The sequence below is a fragment of the Neoarius graeffei genome, chromosome 1, assembly GCF_027579695.1.
Source record: "Neoarius graeffei isolate fNeoGra1 chromosome 1, fNeoGra1.pri, whole genome shotgun sequence".
NCBI lineage: Eukaryota > Metazoa > Chordata > Actinopteri > Siluriformes > Ariidae > Neoarius > Neoarius graeffei.
Window position 1 is genome coordinate 36,500,368 of NC_083569.1, and position 19,785 is coordinate 36,520,152.

Genomic DNA, 19,785 nt, shown 5'->3' on the forward strand with positions numbered 1-19,785 from the left:
CTTTCTTGTAGTCAATCCAGGTGGTGCACAGATTGGTGTGTCTGGTTCTGCAGTCTCGAGCTACTGCACTGTCTACCAGTAGCTGATGCTTTGCTCCTCTGGGTGTTCCTATCAATTCCTTTCTGGGCCTCACTCATGTATTGAGTCATATGCCTACTCAGCTTATCTGCCATAATGCCTGACAGGAGCTTCCATGTTGTGCAGAAGCAGGTTATTGGGCGGTAGTTGGATGGGATCAGGTCCTTCAGTCAGCCATTCTGGGTGAGTCCCGTCCATGAGCAGCTGGTTCATTTGTGCTGCCAAGTGCTCATGTAGTGAGGTTAGCTTTTTTAGCCAGTAGGCATAAACTATATCCAGAGCTGGTGCTGTCCAGTTCTTTATTTTCCGGACTCTTACTTGAATGTCTGCCAGTGATGATTACTGGGTCTTGTTCAATGAGATTGCTGTATTTGGCTTTCAGGTCTATTAGCCACTGAGCACTGCCATTATGTGATTTTTCCTTCTCCCAAAGCTTCAGCTTTGCTTGTGTACCTCCTTAGACGGGTAGGCAGGGCTGTGAGTCTTTGTTTGGCAGTCTCTAGGACAGCTAGACAGTATTTCTTAGGTAGCCTTTTCCTTGTCATACCTTTCTGGAGTTCTGAAAGCTGGTTAACTTTTCTCTAGATTGCCTTGATCTTAGCCTCTAACCTTCTCTTCCATAGTGGATATGGCACCTTATGGTTTGTGTCCATCCTATACCCAATCATTTCCAGGATCACTGTTGTGGTGATGTATATCAGCTTGCTGGTCTCAGTAATGGTCATAGTCAGGATTGTTCATACTGCTGCATTCACATCATCTAGATTTTCAGGAGGTACTTCACACACACAGTGGTTCAAGGTGTTCAGCTTTGTTACTATCTTCAATTTCAAGTCAGCTGCTCATGCATTAAGCTCTTGCTCACAAGGATTTGTTGCTGGGGGGTTCCTAGTCTCAGTCTCTGAGTGTGGGGATGATGATAAACACCCAGACCTGGCATCCTGACTCCTCCTTGCTACAGCATTTGTGATGTATCCTCATCATTCTTGAGTTGTGAAAGCAGTTGCTGTTTGTAGATATTGGAACATTGAGTTGCTAGTTGTTTTGGGGTTACTGTAGATGTTGGGTATTGAAGTATCCATTGGTGAACCCATGACCCATGACTAGAGTGCACAACATCACTGATTTAATCAATTGAGCTATCCTCCAGCAGATAGATAGATATATATACACATGAGAGAGAGATTTATTACTTACATACATACATATCATACATATACACAAGTGTGTGTGTGTGTGTGTGTGTGTGTGTGTGTGTGTGTGTGTGTGTGTGTGTAATACATATACACACACAGTACTGTGCAAAAGTCCGAGTCACATGGAAAGAAATGCTGTAGACCAAAAATGGCTTAAAAATGAAATTAAATGTTTAAACATTAAAAAAATATATATTATAAACAGCAGTAAGCCATAATAAATGAAACAAAGTCAATATTTGGTGTGAGATGGCCCATTGCTTTAAAAAAAATAGTAATCTCAGGTACAATGAGTGCAGTTTTATAAGGAAATGAGCTGTAGGGTTCACTGAGCATCTCACAGAACCAGCCACAGTTCTTCTGGACACTTTGTCACACTTGCTTCTTAATTTTGCACCAAAGCCCAGCAGCCTTCATTATGTTTTCTTTTTTAATCTGAAAAGTGCTCTCTTATGCTGCTCAGACACAAACTTCTTTTCTGCAACATTTAATTTAGTCCTGGAAAACAAACATTTGGATCTCTAAAATGTTTTTGTGGTGACTCGATAATGAAGTCAGAAAATAGAAATCTATAACAAAGTTTGTATGAAAAAAAAAGGGTGCCTAAGACTTCTGCACAGTACTCTGTGTGTGTGTGAGGGAGAGAATATATATACACACACAATATCTGTATTTTAAATACATGAAAAATGCATTTCTAGTCCCAACAAGACCATTTTGTTTAAATTCATCAGCAAATGATTCTACGACCAGCCCCACTACATTTTCTTTTCCTGCTTATTCAGCATTGCTCTAAAATTAGCCAAACAGAAAGCATTTATTTTAGCCTTCAGCAGCCACACACTGTGCAGCAACTCCCTTAGCATACGGCGTTAAGCAGGCTGCTCCAATACTGACAGCAAATGACATTAGGAGGTCTGACAGACAATCTATTATTCAAGCTCCAACATGTCCTGACACATTGAAGGGGGAAGGAGAAACGTCTCAATCTTCCCTGCCAAAAATGATGAGCTCCACTCATTTATAACAATAAGAATGATTAGCAAAGTGGCCCACAAGCAGCAGAGAACTTTTAACTCTTTAAAGACCCAGCTTATTGTTTAGTTATTCTTTTGAAAGTGTATTATTTAATAACTATGATGAATTATTAACAAATAGCAAATGAATCAGAAAGGTATTTAGTTACGAAATAGGAGGTGAGAAGAAGTGAGACTTGAAGTTGTACACAGAGGATTGAGGATGGTATTTCTGTGGACCAAACCAAGTATTGTTTTGTAGAAAGCTCATAAACCTGGGGGGGCAGGATGTAGATTTATAAACATGAACCAGTTCTATGTCTGTAGCAGATCGTCTGTTGTGGTGTATCCAGTCATATGCATTTACCTTCCTTCAGCTAAATAATTAATGTAATCAGAGAAATATGCATTTGTTCTCTCTGCTTCAAGTTCAAAACACATGTATCTCAGTCTAGGGTGATAGTAAAGAAAAGTGATAATACACAATTTACTAAGCATTTCATTTCAGCAACATATCCTCTAATTGCATCTCTAGTGTCTTGCAAAAGTATTCATCCCCTTTGGTGTTTGGCCTGTTTTGTCGCATTACAAGCTGGAATTAAAATGGATTGTTGGAGGGTTAGCACCATTTGATTTACACAACATGCCTACCACTTTAAAGGTAAAAATTATTGTTTTCTTGTGACACAAACAATAATTAAGATGAAAAAAAAACCCAGAAATCTAGAGTGTGCATAGGTATTCACCACCAAAGTCAATACTTTGTAGAGCCACCTTTTGCTGCAATTACAGCTGCAAGTCTCTTGGGTCATGTCTCTATTAGCTTAGCACATCTAGCCACTGGGATTTTTGCCCATTCCTCAAGGCAAAACTGCTCCAACTCCTTCAAGTTAGATGGGTTGCATTGGTGTACAGCAATCTTCAAGTTATGCCACAGATTCTCAATTGGATTGAGGTCTGGGCTTTGATTAAGCCATTTCAAGACTTAAATGTTTCCCTTTAAACCAATCCAGTGTAGCTTTAGCAGTATGTTTAGGGTCATTGTCCTGCTGAAATGTGAACCTTCATCCCAGTCTCAAGCCCCTGTCTGACTCAGACAGGTTTTCCTCCAGAAATGTCCTGTATTTAGTGCCATCCATCTTTCTTTCAGTCCTGACCAGCTTTTCTGTCCCTGCAGATGAAAAACATCCCCACAGCATGATGCTGCCACCACCATGCTTCAGTGTAAGAATGGTGTTCTCAGGTTGTTGGGTTTGCGCCACACATGGCATTTCCCATGATGGCCAAAAAGATCAATTTTAGTTTCATTTGACCAGAGAATCTTCTTCCATGTGTTTGGGGAGTCTGACACATGCTGCTGGTCAAACTCCAAACATGTTTTCTTAAGTAATTACTTTTTTCTGGCCACTCTTCCATAAAGCCCCGCTCTGTGGAGTGTGCAGCTTAAAGTGGTCCTATGGACAGATACTCCATATCCCATATCTCATGTTTCACAGATGGGATAAGGTTATTATGCTGGAATGCAGTGTTTTCCTTTCTCCAAACATAACCCTTCTCATTTAAACCAAAAAGTTCTATTTTGGTCTCATCCATCCACAAAACATTTTTCCAATAGCCTTCTGGCTTGTCCACATGATCTTTAGCAAACTGCAGACGAGCAGCAATGTTCTTTTTAGAGAGTAGTGGCTTTCTCCTTGCAGCCCTGCCATGCACACCATTGTTGTTCAGTGTTCTCCTGATGGTGGACCCATGAACATTAACATTAGCCAATGTGAGCGAGGCCTTCAGTTGCTTAGAAGTTACCCTGGGGTCCTTTGTGACCTCGCCAACTATTACACGCCTTGCTCTTGGAATGATCTTTGTTGGTGGACCACTCCTGGGGAGGGTAACAATGGTCTTGAATTTCCTCCATTTGTACACAATCTGTCTGACTGTGGATTGGTGGAGTCCAAACTCTTTAGAGGTGGTTTTGTAACCTTTTCCAGCCTGATAAGCATCAACAATGCTTTTTCTGGGTATCCACTCACACCTGATTGTCATCCCATTGATTGAAAACACCGGACTCTAATTTAATCTTCAAATTAACTGCTAATCCTAGAGGTTCACATATTTTTTCCACTCACAGATATGTAATATTGGATCATTTTCCTCAATAAATAAATGACCAAGTATCATAATTTTGTCTCAATTGTTTAACTGGGTTCTCTTTATCTACTTTTTAAGACTTGTGTGAAAATCTGATGTTGTTTTAGATCATATTTATGCAGAAATATAGAAAATTATAAAGGGTTCACAAACTTTCAAGCAAAACTGTAAATCAAATCACTCTGATTGGCTAACAACTTTAAAGGAGAACGGTTAGCCACACCCTCTCTGCCATCACTGTGGTATTGCAGCTGAACTCAGAGGTACAAAAGGCTATTGCTGCCACATCAGAAAATGAAAATGGATCAGTATCACATCATAGCATGAAAAGTTTTTATAATGATCATTTTCATGTTTAACAAGATATCTTCACATGATAAGATATTTTCATCTTATTACACCATACCTTGTTATAATGTGAAATATTGTTCATAATTGCTTATTTACATGATTTGATTAAGTACTACTACATGCTTGGGTTGAGACATGGCAAGATTCTGCTGTTATTCAGGATGGTGGAAGATAGTGTAAGAAGTATGTATAAGATAAATAGTATATTGTAACAAGAAAGGTTTCTTGCTACAAAATGACGTTTGTATGTAATAATGTGAAAAAACATCTCATCACAAACTTTTCACTTTATAACATGATAGTGGCAGCAATACAGTTCTATTATGTTGAGATTTTCATTGGGAGTGACAAAGTTGGACAGGATTAGAAACAAGAATATTAGGAGAGACCGCACATGTAGGACGTCTTGGAGAGAAAGCGAGAGAGGCGAGATTGAGATGGTTTGGACACGTACAGAGGAGAGATCCAGGGTATATTGGGAGAAGAATGCTGGAGATGGAGTTACCAGGTAGAGGGAAAAGAGGAACCCCAAAGATGAGATTTATGGATGTGGTAAAGGAGGACATGAGGATGGTTGGTGCTACAGAAAAAGATACAGAGGACAAGAGGAGATGGAGGGACATTATCTGCTGTAGCAACCCCTAACAGGAACAGCTGAAAGAAGAAGCAGCAATACATTCCCGTAGAGACGAAAGCAATGGCTTCTGCGCCAGGAACCTGACTCAGAAGAGGAAAATGTAGGAGCAGACAGACACTGAACAGGTGCCACAAACCAGCCTACAGATGGCTGTTGCAGAATGCTAATTTTCAATGCATTTTTAAACCTGGAGTTTGAGTGACATTGTTTATTTTCTTTATAATACTTTTCCATACCAACAGCAGACAAACTCTGCTACTCATTTCAGGACTAACACAGAACATGCTATATACCATCCAAGAACTAGATATACAGTGTCTTGCAAAAGTGTTTGTCCTGTTTTCTTGCATTACAAGCTGGAATTAAAATAGATTTTTGGAGTATTAGCACCATTTGATTTACACAACATGCCTACCACTTTAAAGGTCAAATCGTTTGTTTTTTGTTTGTTTGTTTGTTTTTTTTATTGTGACGCAAACAATAATTAAGATGAAAAAATAGAAATCTGGAGTGTGCATAGGTATTCACGCTCAAAGTCAATACTTTGTAGAGCCAGCTTTTGCTGCAATTACAGCTAAAAGTCTCTTGGGGTATGTCTCTATTAGCTTAGCACATCTAGCCACTGGGATTTTACCCATTCCTCAAGGCAAACCTGCTCCAACTCCTTCACATTAGATGGGCTGTGTTGGTGTACAGCAATCTTCAAGTTATGCCATAGATTCTCAATTGGATTGAGGTCTGGGCTTTCACTAGGCCATTCCAAGACATTTAAATGTTTCCCTTTAAACCGCTCCAGTGTAGCTTTAACAGTCTGTTTAGGGTCATTGTCCTGCTGGAACATGAACCTTCATCCCAGTCTCAGACCTCTGGCTGACTCAAAGAGGTTTTCCTCCAGAATTGCCCTGTATTTAGTGCCATCCTTCCTTCATCTTTCTTTCAGTCCTGACCAGCTTTCCTGGCCTGCAGATGAAAAACATCCCAACAGCATGATGCTGCCACCACCATGCTTCATTGGAGGAGTGGCGTTCTCAGGGTGATGGGAAGTGTTGGGTTTGCACCACACATGGCATTTCCAATAATGGCCAAAAAGTTCAATTTTAGTCTCATCTGACCAGAGAATCTTCTTGTATGTGTTTGGGGAGTCTGCCACATTTTCTTATTTTTCTTTAAAAAAAAAAATCCCACTCTGTGTACGGCTTAAAGTGGTCCTATGGACAGATACTCCCATTCCTGCTGTGGATCTTTGCAGCACCTTCAATGTTATCTTTACTGTAGTGTCTTTGTTGCATCAGTCAGTGCGTTTACATGCACATCCAAATCGAGCTACTGTCGGTAATCGAGCTAAGGGTCCCAGCAGAGGTGCCAGAGAAATCCAATCCTACATGCACACAATGAAATCGAGCTATTGTGTGAGGTACATTGTGCACCCAAGCCACAGGTGGCGTTACACGCCCCATCGTGTTGATACACTTCCGGTTGTCGTCATGAAGAAGAGGAGTGATTTCCACTTTACATTCACACCACATGTCATTGCCACCTGTTGGCTACAAACTGTCCTGCGCAGACCACTGTTTTGTAAGACAACTTATTTTGCACAATTGTATATTTTTCTAAAGTCCATTTTTTGCTTACAATTTAACTTATGTCTTAATAAACACACAAAAAGTTCAATTGTTTTTGTTTTTTGTCTCCTTGTTCCTCCTGACCTCTTCTGCTGCTCGCTACTACTACTGTTGTCATGCCAACTGAGGCTGTTGTGTTTCCCGCTTGTGGTCTCATCACTCGTCACTTCTGGAAGGGAAGTAAGTAGCTCGACTACGTAGCTCGATAGGGTTACATGCACTAAGTAGCTCAGCTACAATCGCATAATCTAGGTCACATAGCTCGATTACGAGAAATCCAGTTCGTTTCAATTTCAGCTGAGCTAAGGTGTATCCATGGCATTTAGAACTTCGATTTCAGTCGAGCTACGGCAGAAATTTGATTTTCTCTATGTGCATGTAAACGCACTGTCTGATTAATGCCCTCCTTGCCCAGTCTGTGAGTTTTGGTGGGCGGCCTTCTCTTATCAGGTTTATAGTGGAGCCATATTCTTTCCATTTTGCTATAATAGATTTAATGGTGCTCCCTGGGATATTCAAAGTCTGGGATAATTTTTATAACCCAACCCTGATCTATACTTCTCCACAACTTTGTCTCTGACCTGTTTGGCGGCTCCTTGGTTTTCATGTTGCTTGCTTAGTAGTGTTGCAGAGTCAGGGTCCTTCCAGAACAGGTTGATTTATACAGACATCATGTGACACTTTGATTGCACACAGGTGGATCTTAATCAACTATTTATGTGACTTATGAAATGAATTGGTTGGACCAGCTCTTATTTAGGGGTTTCATACGAAAGGGAGGGCGGCACGGTAGTGGAGTGGTTAGCACTGTCGCCTCACAGGAAGAAGGTCCGGGTTCGAGCCCCGTGGCCGGCGAGGGCCTTTCTGTGTGGAGTTTTCATGTTCTCCCCGTGTCCGCGTGGGTTTCCTCCAGGTGCTCCGGTTTCCCCCACAGTCCAAAGACATGCAGGTTAGGTTAACTGGTGACTCTAAATTGACCGTAGGTGTGAATGTGAGTGTGAATGGTTGTCTGCGTCTATGTGTCAGCCCTGTGATGACCTGGCGACTTGTCCAGGGTGTACCCCGCCTTTCGCCCATAGTCAGCTGGGATAGGCTCCAGCTTGCCTGCGACCCTGTAGAAGGATAAAGCGGCTAGAGATAATGAGATGAGATAATGAGATGAGATACAAAAGGGGGCGAATACTTATGCACACTCCAGATTTCTGGGGGTTTTTTTCATTTTAATTATTGTTTGTGTCACAATAAAACAATTTTCACTTTTAAAATTTTAGGCATGTTGTGTAAATCAAATGTTGCTAACCCCCCAAAATCCATTTTAATTCCAGCTTGTAATGCAACAAAACAGGACAAACACCAAGGGGGATGAATACTTTTGAAAGGCACTGTAACTATGTTACAAAGCATTGCCACGATCGATTTGGCACTCAGTGTAATGTTTACAGCTGACTTTAAATGGATGGACTGCTTTGGCAGTAAGACGACTGACATGCCCCTGTTATGATTGTGGTGACAGTGTAAAGAGGAAACAAACTGTTGTGCAATTAAATTAGATGCAAATCTAGCCTATATGCTAACCTATATGGCCTGGAATGCTTTCTAATGTTCCATGTTCAGACACTTAGCTTGATGGCAGAAGAGACTATGCTCAGAATCTCACCAACTCGGCTGCTAAAAGCTACTGAACTGTCCGTTTTATCATGATGGATATAAGACTGCGGTATTTTATTCACTGGCACAGAAGTATACGAGCGATCCAGAAGGCACTTCCATAAAACATTTTAAAATGACTACATTTGGCATTGTTAAGTTATTTTGCGATCTTCACATCACTGTGCATGTGACAATGCTGACTGGATCTGCTGCAGTTGGCAAGTGAGTCAACAATCACAAGACCAACAGTGAAAAACTTTGCTTTGTTTATTTGACAAAGAATAACTAAGGTTCTCAAGGATGAAATGTAAAATGACTTTGTGGAAGTAATGAACAGCTCCAAACCCTGAAGCAAACTGCAGTGTTCTTTCAGCGAGACGATTGGCATATTTGAAGTGATGGAAACCCTGAACCCTGGCTCAGTGAGCATTTATTAACAGCAGGTAGAAACCAAATCAACAAAGTCCCCTCTAGGCACATCTACACATAGTTTTGCAAAAAGGAATTAACCATTTGAGCACAATTCAATATTATGCCATTTCTTTTCTTGCCAATACGTTCATTTTTTGTTTAGGCATTCAGGCTTGTGTATGTACAGCATTTGTTTGGTTTTTTTGCAACACCTGACACTGGACTGGTTTTTAACACCATTACCTCCATCAGTCAGACCCAATTTACCTCAGAGAATTTAATAGCAATAACTTTATTAGGGCAATTTTCATGTTTCTATTCAGCTGTTTACTCTATTCCAGTCAATATGACTCTCGATGCTTTGGCAATTCCTTTGAGGATGTTATCTTAAATGAATACATCAAATATAGCCACAAGCAGTGATCATTAGGGTCCAAGCAGCACTTTGCAAATAGCCTCCAATTTGGAATTACTGTCAGTTTGGCAGATTAGATTTCCTCTGACAATTTCAGTGTCTACAGATGATACAACACGTATGTCATTAGGGTTCTATTCAGGGAGGAAGGAAAGTTTTAGTTTCTCTAGACGTTCCATTTCAAAAGTTTCAAAGGCTGAAAAAAAAAATCCAGTGGAGAAAAATGTGAATCGTTTTACCCAATACTGTATACGCCAAATCAGCTATAACATTATGACCACTGACAAGTGAAGTGAATAACATTGATTATCTCATTACAGTGGCATCTGTCAAGGGGTGGGATATATATAAGGCAGCAAGAGAACAGTCAGTTCTTGAAGTTGATGTGTTGGAAGCAGGAAAAATGGGTAAGCGTAAGGATCTGAGTGACTTTGACAAGGGCCAAATTGTGATGACTGGATTGCAATGGCTATTGGGTCTGAGCAACTCCAAAAGACACATCTTGTGGAGTGTTCCTGGTATGCAGTGGTTAGTACCTACCAAAAGTAGTCCAAGGAAGGATAATTGGTGAACCAGTGAGAGGGTCATGTGTGTCGAAGGCTAGCCCATATGGTCCAATCCCATAGAAGCACTACTGTAACACAAACTGCTGAAAAAGTTAATGCTGACACCTTTCTGTTTTAGCCAGCATTAATTGTTTCAACACTTTGTGCTCCAGTAGCTCTTCTGTGGGATTGGACCATATGGATTAGCCTTCGTGCCCCATGCGAATCAATGAGCCTTGGCTGCCCATGACCTTGTCACCAGTTCACCGGTTGTCCTTCCTTGAACCACTTTTGGTATGTACTAACCACTGAATACTGGGAACGCCCCACAAGATGTGCCATTTTGGAGATGCTCAGACCCAGTCATCTAGCCATCATAATTTGGCCCTTGTCAAAGTCTCTCAGATCTTTACGCTAGCCCATTTTTCCTGCTTCCAACACATCAACTTCAAGAACTGACTGTTCTCTTGCTGCCTAATATATCCCACCCCTTGACAGGTGCCACTGTAATGAGATAATCAAATGTTATTCACTTCACCTGTCTGTGGTTTTAATGTTATGGCTGATCTGTGTATAGGGGAAGAAAATGAGTTGTGAAGTCACACACTCACACTGTGGGTTAAAATGTGAAATGCTTGGTTATAGCACCCCACAGAATAATATTTCCTCGATATATGATGAGTCACTATCAGCCAAATAGTTTCACTCAGCAAATTACTCAGCAGCCACTTTGAGAATTAACTCCTCAATAAAGCAGTTAACGCCAATCACAGTTAGAAATAATCAGAGATATACGTGAGATTTTGGCCTGTCGGTGGTGCTAGAGGATTTGTACGGCAGGACCACAAGTTGTTGAGGGGTGTCTTCTATTAGCATGCCAAATTTTGTGATGCCTGCCCTGAGAAATGTCTGTTGGCAAGATATAACCAATGAAGTTAATACTGCTTTAGAATGCAATATTTCATTGTTCAGCAACAGAGAAACAGCCTGGCTCATCAGCTTTCCTTGGCCAACTTTCTGTCACCATCTTATAAATAATAAAAGTTTAATACATAATGCAAATTAACTCATGGCCTAATGGTTTGTCAGCATAGTCTAAATGGGCAAAACTGTATAGTTAAAAAAGGGCAAATTTCTGTGGCTTTAACCTAGGTATTGAAGAGATTTCAATGAAAGGACGTTGCTGTTCTTTATGTAATTAATTGATTATTGGATATGGAACAAGAAGTTGATTGTTAATGTGAGACTTAGTATGCTGGTCTCTACACAGCATACACATTCCTTTGTCTAGGACGGGGCATCCGAGTGGAAGAGTGGGCCTTGAGCTCCTGGAGGATCGCTCGTCTGCAAAATATACGGTATATGTCAATATTCGACCATAGTGGCAGTAAATGAAGTCACTAGCTGAGGACTTGGACTTTTCCCAAAAAAGGCATAGAGTTGAACTGGAGAATTGGATTAGGTTACGATTGGACTGGACAGGACATTCGGTCTATAAAGGTTATGCAAAGGAACCATTCAGTGAACATCTCCAAGAAGAGCTTTCTAGATGCATCAGTTCTGTTTTGTGAGACAAGCCTGCTCTGTTTTTTATTTTAAGAAAGTGGTTTGTCATTTATATGGTCTTGAGAGAAGGTTAGTAAACTAGTATTAAAGAAATATATTGGTATAAAGGTTTATCTTCATATCTCTTGGTAGGCAACTCCTCACAATAGGACCTATCCTGAGAGAGAGTTTTTAATTTCCCCAACAGCATCTTTGAAAAGAAATACAATATGGGTCAAAATATAACACATTGCACGATGCTCTAAACAAGTCCCCTCATTAAGCCGGAGCTCACCGACTATAGTATCTGGAAACACAGAAAGATTCCATCTATCATGATGGCTATTAAATGGGATTAAGCTTCCATGATAAAGTCACCATGCACTACGTTCTGCAAGGGCAGTCAGCGATTGCTAGAGGGCACGATTGGATGATGATGTATTTCACACAGTGTCAAAAGCTTACCCAACACTTGCCTGAGTAGTGGGTGAGCACTGCACCCTTCTGCTAAGTTGAGTATTTTTACCTTCACACTAAATTATGTTTTCGCAGAAAATGAGCATAAGGAGAAAATAAAACACTACTACTTGCTCAACGCCTTTAAAATCTCAACACTAACAACTTCATCCGCTAATTAAACCTGAATTGGTACAGAAGGTAAATTCTATAAAACATATAATAATCTATATTATCATCAAATATATTGCTGATTTAATTTTGAAAGTGACTACAGCAGAATCTTACACAAACATTTTAAAGACTGATGCAGCCTCGAGCATGGCAACATCAAGTCCACTCAATGCATGAGGAAAGCACTAATAAGTGGATTTGTGACAGCCCATGCTGGACCACTGCTCATTCGCTGTCATTAACACATCTTCCTCAAACCTCAGGGGATCCACCAACATGCCAGCCATAATGAGCTTCAATAAGGACTGGAGAGCTTGATAAGATGCTGTACCTTTAAAACAATTCTTCCTGTTGCCTCTTTGAACTTAAAAAGTGAAAATCTCCATGTAAGCACAAGCATTTGATTGACACATCAGCACATAAACCTCAAACGCTCAGAGTCTGTGCCTCTAAACAGTAGGAAAGGAGGTGGATGGCTTAGTGAAAAGCCTTGTTTTTAACTCGTTTTTCTGCTGTGGTATTGGCAAATTTTAAAAAATGAGATTTTGTGAGATCAGTAGGAAATCTTCCTGGGCATCAGTGCCCCTTTCATTTTTTCTGCTGGAGTTTCATCCCAAGCACAAGACTGTCTCCCATTTCCTCATTTCCCCGAGCTGTGAAAAAGTGTTAAACTGATGCCAAAACCCAGATTCGAAGTGCCATTATGGAGTCCATGCCATTTACTGAGATCCTCCAGACCCTTGCCAGCATCCATCAAGCACAACATCAGGCCCTTGTTACACTGTTCGCAGAACAGGAGCAGCACTTCTGAGCTCTGCTCCAGACCTGGGCAGAGAACCAGCAGGGACCAACGAGTACTCCAGCAGGAGCTCCGATGAATGTGAGTGGTCTTTCCTCATGTTACGCTCACCAAGATGGGTTTGCAGGACAGCCCAAGGTGTTCATGGAGCTGTGTGAGGATGCCATTGAAGCATGCTCTTGGCCAACCTTGCAGTGGGCAGTTGCGCCTATTGCCGCTCTTGCTGGAGTATCCAGACTTGACATGGGCCATTATGCAATAGGTTGGCCACACCCCAGAACAGCACATGCACAGGAACAGTGCACGCTGGCACTTGGTGAGCTTGGCTGCCCATTCGCCTTCACCCAACAGCTCCGAGACACCTGACGATGATGGCTGCTGGCAGAAGAATGCCACGCCAATGACATCATTGACCGAGTTTTACTGGAGCAGTTTGTCGTTTGGCTGGTGGGAGTAGCGGTGGCGTGGGTCCAATGCCACTGCCCAGCGTCACTGGAAGAGGCGGTCTGGCTGGGGGAAGACCATCTGGTGGTAGTTCCACAGTTCATCAAACCCTGATTCAATGGTAGAATGGAGTGGGGATCTATTGAGTCATCCCCACCTCACCCATTCACTAATTTTAGGAACAAATTGACTGGGTTTCAGTAAAGCGTTTATTTGTGGATTGCTCCTGCTGCAGTGAAACTCAGGATGGATTCTGGTGCAGCTTTGTCTGAGGAGGCAGTCCCAGGGCTGTCTGTGCCAGCTCTGCATCAGGGGGATACGGAGGGTGGGGAGGGCTCCACCCCTCTATTCTCCACAGAGATTTCCATTTGGAGCAGTCATAAGACCAAATCCTGAGGCACGTGTTGTGAATGTGAGCACTGCAGCTGGTGAAACTGCCAGCTACCCCAAAAGCAACATTGCACACCTTACCATTTATCAAAAACCCCCTTGAAAAAATTGGTATGGATCTCATTGGCCCATTAGATTTGACTGCACAAGGTCAATGCTTTGTATTAGTCTTTGTAGATTATGCAATGTGATACCTGTAAGCAGGGCCTCTTCACAACATTTCTGCCTGCAGACCCAGGCTAATACGGTTTTGTGTAGGGGCCTGCTGTTGCATTCACCTGACTTGTCTCTCCCTTTTGTACTGCAGATTGATGTGTCAGACAGAGGTCTGGGGGTTGTTTTCTTCCAGGTGGTAGAGAAGCACCCTGTACTGAACAACAGCTGCAAGCTCTAGGTGCAAGAGCTGAAGTACAGCACAATAGAGAAAAGTGTGTCTGGCCATCAAGTGGGCAATCTTCACTCTCCAATACTACCTGCTGGGATGCCCTTTCGCTCGCTGTTCCAATCACGCCCCGCTCCAACGGCTTCACCACATGAAGGACGCCAACACACAGGTCACTTGTTTATATCTGTCGCTTCAGCCATTTAAGTTTGAGGTGGTCCACAGGCTGGTTGCACAGATGGTGGTAGTGGATTACCTCCCTGACCTGAGCCAGGCAGTGGGGGTTTGTTGCAACAGGGGTGTGATCAAATGTCAGCTGTGGATGGAGTGAAGGCAAGTAGAACCAGCAGGTAACATGTAATATATTTAACATATCACATATTTAATATTTTTGCATACCAGAGTTAGCGTCTCAATATGCCATTTGTTATTATTGACTGTGACAAAAGATGGATATTTTCATGCAACATTTCCTCATGTTGAAGGATTTACCACATTGCTGTACACAGTTATCAGCAATGCATAGGCACACCAAATGGTGCACTTACTCTGCATAGACTAATGTGATACAATTTCTTTAAAATGTTTCTGAATGCAGAAAAATACCTTCTAAAGCTGTTAAATGTGTGCGTTCGTGGTCCCTCTGTGTAGCTTTGGAACATAATTAGCCGCATTCTCTGAAATTCTGCTTCCTTATTCATGTTCTGAGTCCACTGCCTGGTTTTAGACTGTGATAATAAATGTGACCTTTGCTTTGGATGCAGTTGACTATGCAGAAAGGTCGAGAAAAATAGTTTGTCAAAACATGAGTAAATTTTAGACAATCACAGTTGGGTATGTAATAAATGATGCGAAGATAAATCACGATACAAATTTATGATTATTTGAATTGATGAAAAAAAAGAATTGTGATTTTTACCATCAAGCTGCATAATCTTAGGTTTTTCTAGCTGTAATTACATTATTTAGACAGCAGACAGCACAATAACATACAACAGCTGGAATGTACATTATTTCACCCTAGGCGGAAGTAACACATCTCTAAAATGGCATATAAACATGCAAAAAACAGATCTAAAATGGGAAAGAGCTGTTGTGCGATTTATTGTACAAATAGATTGAACAAGAAATCTGAGCTTTTTTTTCTACAGACTATTGAAAGGTCAAGAAAAGAGAAGCAAATGGAGGCAGTATAAATGTTGATAATTAAAAAGCCGATTTGTTATTAGTTTTTTCATCTTTAATAAAAGGAATATTTTAGTTCATAGGCTATAATATTTTACTTCAACCTTATGTATGTAAATATGGGTAAATAATTGCTGTTGGTTATTAAGCAAATGAAACAAAAGGTTTTTTTTAAGCGAAAGGAATGTTTAAACTGATAGGGAATAGGAAAATAAATGTTGCCTTTTTTGCAATTTTTTTTTTCAAAAATATTGTGGGAAAAATTAAACCGTAAACCCAATATCATGAATGGAATTGATACAGTAAAACCTGCACCACAGATGTCCAGTCATTTAAGGATGATGATTTTCTTTTCAAATGCAGGGCAATTACAGCTCAGATTTCTTGTTAAATCTATTTGTACAATAAATCGTACGACAGCTCTTTCCCATTTTAGATCTATTTTTTGTGTTTATATGCCATTTTAGAGCCGTGTTACTTCCACCTGGGGTGAAGGCTCTGGGTTACTGATTGGACATTGGGAGTTCGAGCCCAAGCACTGTTGGGCCCTTGGGCAAGGCTCTTAACTCTATCAGGTCAACAGGTCCACATTGAGCCCATATAGAAATGGCGGAAAAGATTTTAAAACATTTTCAAATGCAAAACAGGCATGAACTGTCTGGTTCTTGACAATGCAGTGAGAAACTAATGCAAGACATAAAAGTTACAAGTCCTCCATAACTTGGGTTTAAAAATTCAAATCAAATTCCTATAAATATCCATTGGATTTAAAGGTTAATGTTCTGAGTTCTCTGAACACAGAAATGAGAGCTCATTATCTCTCTGCATGGCTGAGGTACCTAAAGCCTCCTTCCTTCTCATCACTTGGCTTACTGTCTCAAGAAATTACAAAATGGTGAAAGATTTACAAAGTGACAAATTAAGTCCTGAGAAAGATTCTCAGCTGGTATCAGTTATAATTACTCTGCACAATCACAGACTGTGTGCTAAATCAAAGTGGCTTATGTGAGGAGAGGAATTTCACAGTCCTTGGCCTGACCTTTTGTGTTTGTTATGTACTTTGAGCTCTGATGGGAGATTAATTTAGGCTGTTTGAGATGGTGAAGAAACTGAAGGTGGTGATGATACCAGTTATGCGAGAACAAGCAGCTCTGAACTTTAGTCATGCTCGTGTTCTGTAGTCATTTGATCACTCCTGGAACGCACTATGGGTGAATTATGATTGAGGAGTTTCTGTTTATTGGAGATTCTTCATGAAGGAGATTTTGTGTTTTGAAAGCTGCCTGATTCTCTTTCTGACAGAGAAAGATGGAGAAAGTTCACTCATGCGCTGTGCCAAACAGGGTAGTCGCTGCACACTTTAAATGTGTGTTTGGAGAATTAATGAGAACATCTGCTTACAAGCCTGTCAGTGTTGGCAAGCGCAACATCGCAACATGTCGTTTCTTCACTAAAATGCAAGCCTACAGCACAGAAAGGCACAAGATACATCATTAAACTAAGAATTGGCAGCATTTGGCAGCCCTGCCTCACCCCTATTTTCACACAGCATGCAAGGCCTAACCCCGAAATAACACTCAGTGCAATGAATACGTGGACCCGAGTGTTGGGGATCAGTATGCTGCTGCTGTAGATAAGCATCAGCCACTGGCAGACAACTGAAGCTATACTGGGAAGTCCAAAGCATGAAATGTTAGATATGTATGCATTCCGTTTAAGGATATCTGCAAAGGAAACGCAGCGTGATGGACCAACGCTACCCCCTACTGGAATGTTCTCCTTTCCTCCCTCCCTCCCTCCCTCCGAATCCTGAAGCTGAGACCATTTCTGAGTCCTGAACAAAATGAAATGAATAAAGAAGAAGAATGCATGTCTTTAATGTTCACATGAGGACAGATATTACAGGAATATCAAGAGGGTGATTAACAGAACAAGGTGGTTTAACTGATAGAGCTCTGAGACTGCTCAGTCGTTCTCTAGTTCCACATGAAATGGAGTCAGTCGGCTTCCTGCTCTTACCTCCCTTCACAAAGAGAGTCAAGGTGCAGGAAAAATGATATACAGTCAGTCAGGGTTTATCATCCTGTCTAGTTTTCGCACTAGGCCAAACCACAGAGATATGGTATGGTCTCAGGTCCTCCTCCGGCACCAAACTGGGGGCGTGGCTCATGAGGTCATGACCTCTGAAGGACTTAGGGAAGGCGATGACATCCCTGATGCTGGAAGCCCCCACAATGATGGACACCAGCCGGTCCAAACCTATTTAAAAAAAAAAAAAAAAAAAAGAGAATAAATAGTAAATGTTTTACAGTTTATCATCATATTTTCTACACTAGTTGAAAATTTGAGTTTTGAATCATGGACAGAAAAAAAAAAATTCTCAAAAGGACACAATTTTGTTTTGACTTTTAGTCCTCAGAATGGTTGCAGTTGTGCCAAGTAATCTCTCTCAGACAATCAATTTTAGCTTGGAGCATGACTGTGGCTGATATGGGGAGATAACTTCAGAAAAATCTTTTACTCACAGCCACTCTGTTATGACCTTAATTTTTTTCTACCTGATGGATCTTGGTGGGTAGCAGGTGTCACGGTTTGAACTTACCTAATGCAATCCCGCCGTGTGGAGGGGCCCCGGAGTCCAACGCCTCCAAAAGGTGAGAGAGGAGAGACGGGTCCTCCTGTAACACAGTATAAAATATATTAATATTGCATGATGCTACATTATAGCTACAAAAAAAAAACAAAAAAACAAATACACTAGCACTTTATCACCACCACCACCATTTTTGATCCGGACACTGTAAAGCCTTCAAATTCTTCCATATTTTCCGTACTGCACTAGAATGGGTATATCATACAGTGGTGTTTGAAAGTTTGCGAACCTTTAGAATTTTCTATATTTTTGCATAAATATGACCTAACACCATCAGATTTTCACACAAGTCCTAAAAGTAGATAAAGAGAACCTAGTTAAACAAATGAGACAAAAATATTATACTTGGTCATTTATTTATTGAGGAAAATGATCCAATATTACATATCTGTGAGTGGCAAAAGTATGTGAACCTTTGCTTTCAGTATCTGGTGTGACCCCCTTGTGCAGCAATAACTGCAACTAAACATTTCCGGTAACTGTTGATCAGTCCTGCACACCGGCTTGGAGGAATTTTAGCCCATTCCTCCATACAGAACAGCTTCAACTCTGGGATGTTGGTGGGTTTCCTCACATCAACTGCTCGCTTCAGGGCCTTCCACAACATTTCGATTGGATTAAGGTCAGGACTTTGACTTGGCCATTCCAAAACATTAACTTTATTCTTCTTTAACCATTCTTTGGTAGAAGGACTTGTGTGCTTAGGGTCGTTGTCTTGCTGCATGACCCACCTTCTCTTGAGATTCAGTTCATGGACAGATGTCCTGACATTTTCCTTTAGAATTCTCTGGTATAATTCAGAATTCATTGTTTCATCAATGATGGCAAGCCGTCCTGGCCCAGATGCAGCAAAACAGGCCCAAACCATGATACTACCACCACCATGTTTCACAGATGGGATGAGGTTCTTATGCTGGAATGCAGTGTTTTTCTCCAAACATAATGCTTCTCATTTAAACCAAAAAGTTCTATTTTGGTCTCATCCGTCCACAAATTTTTTTCCAATAGCCTTGTCCACGTGATCATTAGCAAACTGTAGACGAGCAGCAATGTTCTTTTTGGAGAGCAGTGGCTTTCTCCTTGCAACCCTGCCATACACACCATTGTTGTTCAGTGTTCTCCTGATGGTGGACTCATGAACATTAACATTAGCCAATGTGAGAGAGGCCTTCAGTTGCTTAAAAGTTACCCTGGGGTCGTTTGTGACCTTGCCGACTATTACACGCCGTGCTCTTGGAGTGATCTTTGTTGGTCGACCACTCCTGGGGAGGGTAACAATGGGCTTGAATTTCCTCCATTTGTACACAATCTGTCTGACTGTGGACTGGTGGAGTCCAAACTCTTTAGAGATGGTTTTGTAACCTTTTCCAGCTTGATGAGCATCAACAGCACTTTTTCTGAGGTCCTCAGAAATCTCCTTTGTTTGTGCCATGATCCACTTCCACAAACGTGTTGTGAAGATCAGACTTTGATAGATCCCTGTTCTTTAAATAAAACAGGGTGCCCACTCACACCTGATTGTCATCCCATTGATTGAAAACACCTGACTCTAATTTCACCTTCAAATTAACTGCTAATCCTAGAGGTTCACATACTTTTGCCACTCACAGATATGTGATATTGGATCATTTTCCTCAATAAATAAATGACCAAGTATAAGATTTTTGTTTCATTTGTTTAACTGGGTTCTC

At 41.1% G+C, this 19,785-nt stretch overlaps 1 protein-coding gene across 3 annotated transcripts in view; it reads right to left on the reverse strand.

Moving 5' to 3' along the window:
• Positions 1-17,301: 17,301 nt before the first annotated feature.
• The window catches only part of dars2 (aspartyl-tRNA synthetase 2, mitochondrial), a 119,081-nt gene continuing 116,597 nt past the window's right edge, over positions 17,302-19,785 (reverse strand). For all 3 annotated transcript variants that reach the window (XM_060931251.1, XM_060931242.1, XM_060931233.1), the window contains 2 exons: positions 18,044-18,119; positions 17,302-17,700 (listed from right to left, as the gene is read on the reverse strand). In XM_060931251.1, the coding sequence (XP_060787234.1) occupies positions 17,510-17,700; positions 18,044-18,119 (267 nt within the window). In that variant the 3' untranslated portion in view covers positions 17,302-17,509. The remainder of the gene's footprint in view (positions 17,701-18,043; positions 18,120-19,785) is intronic.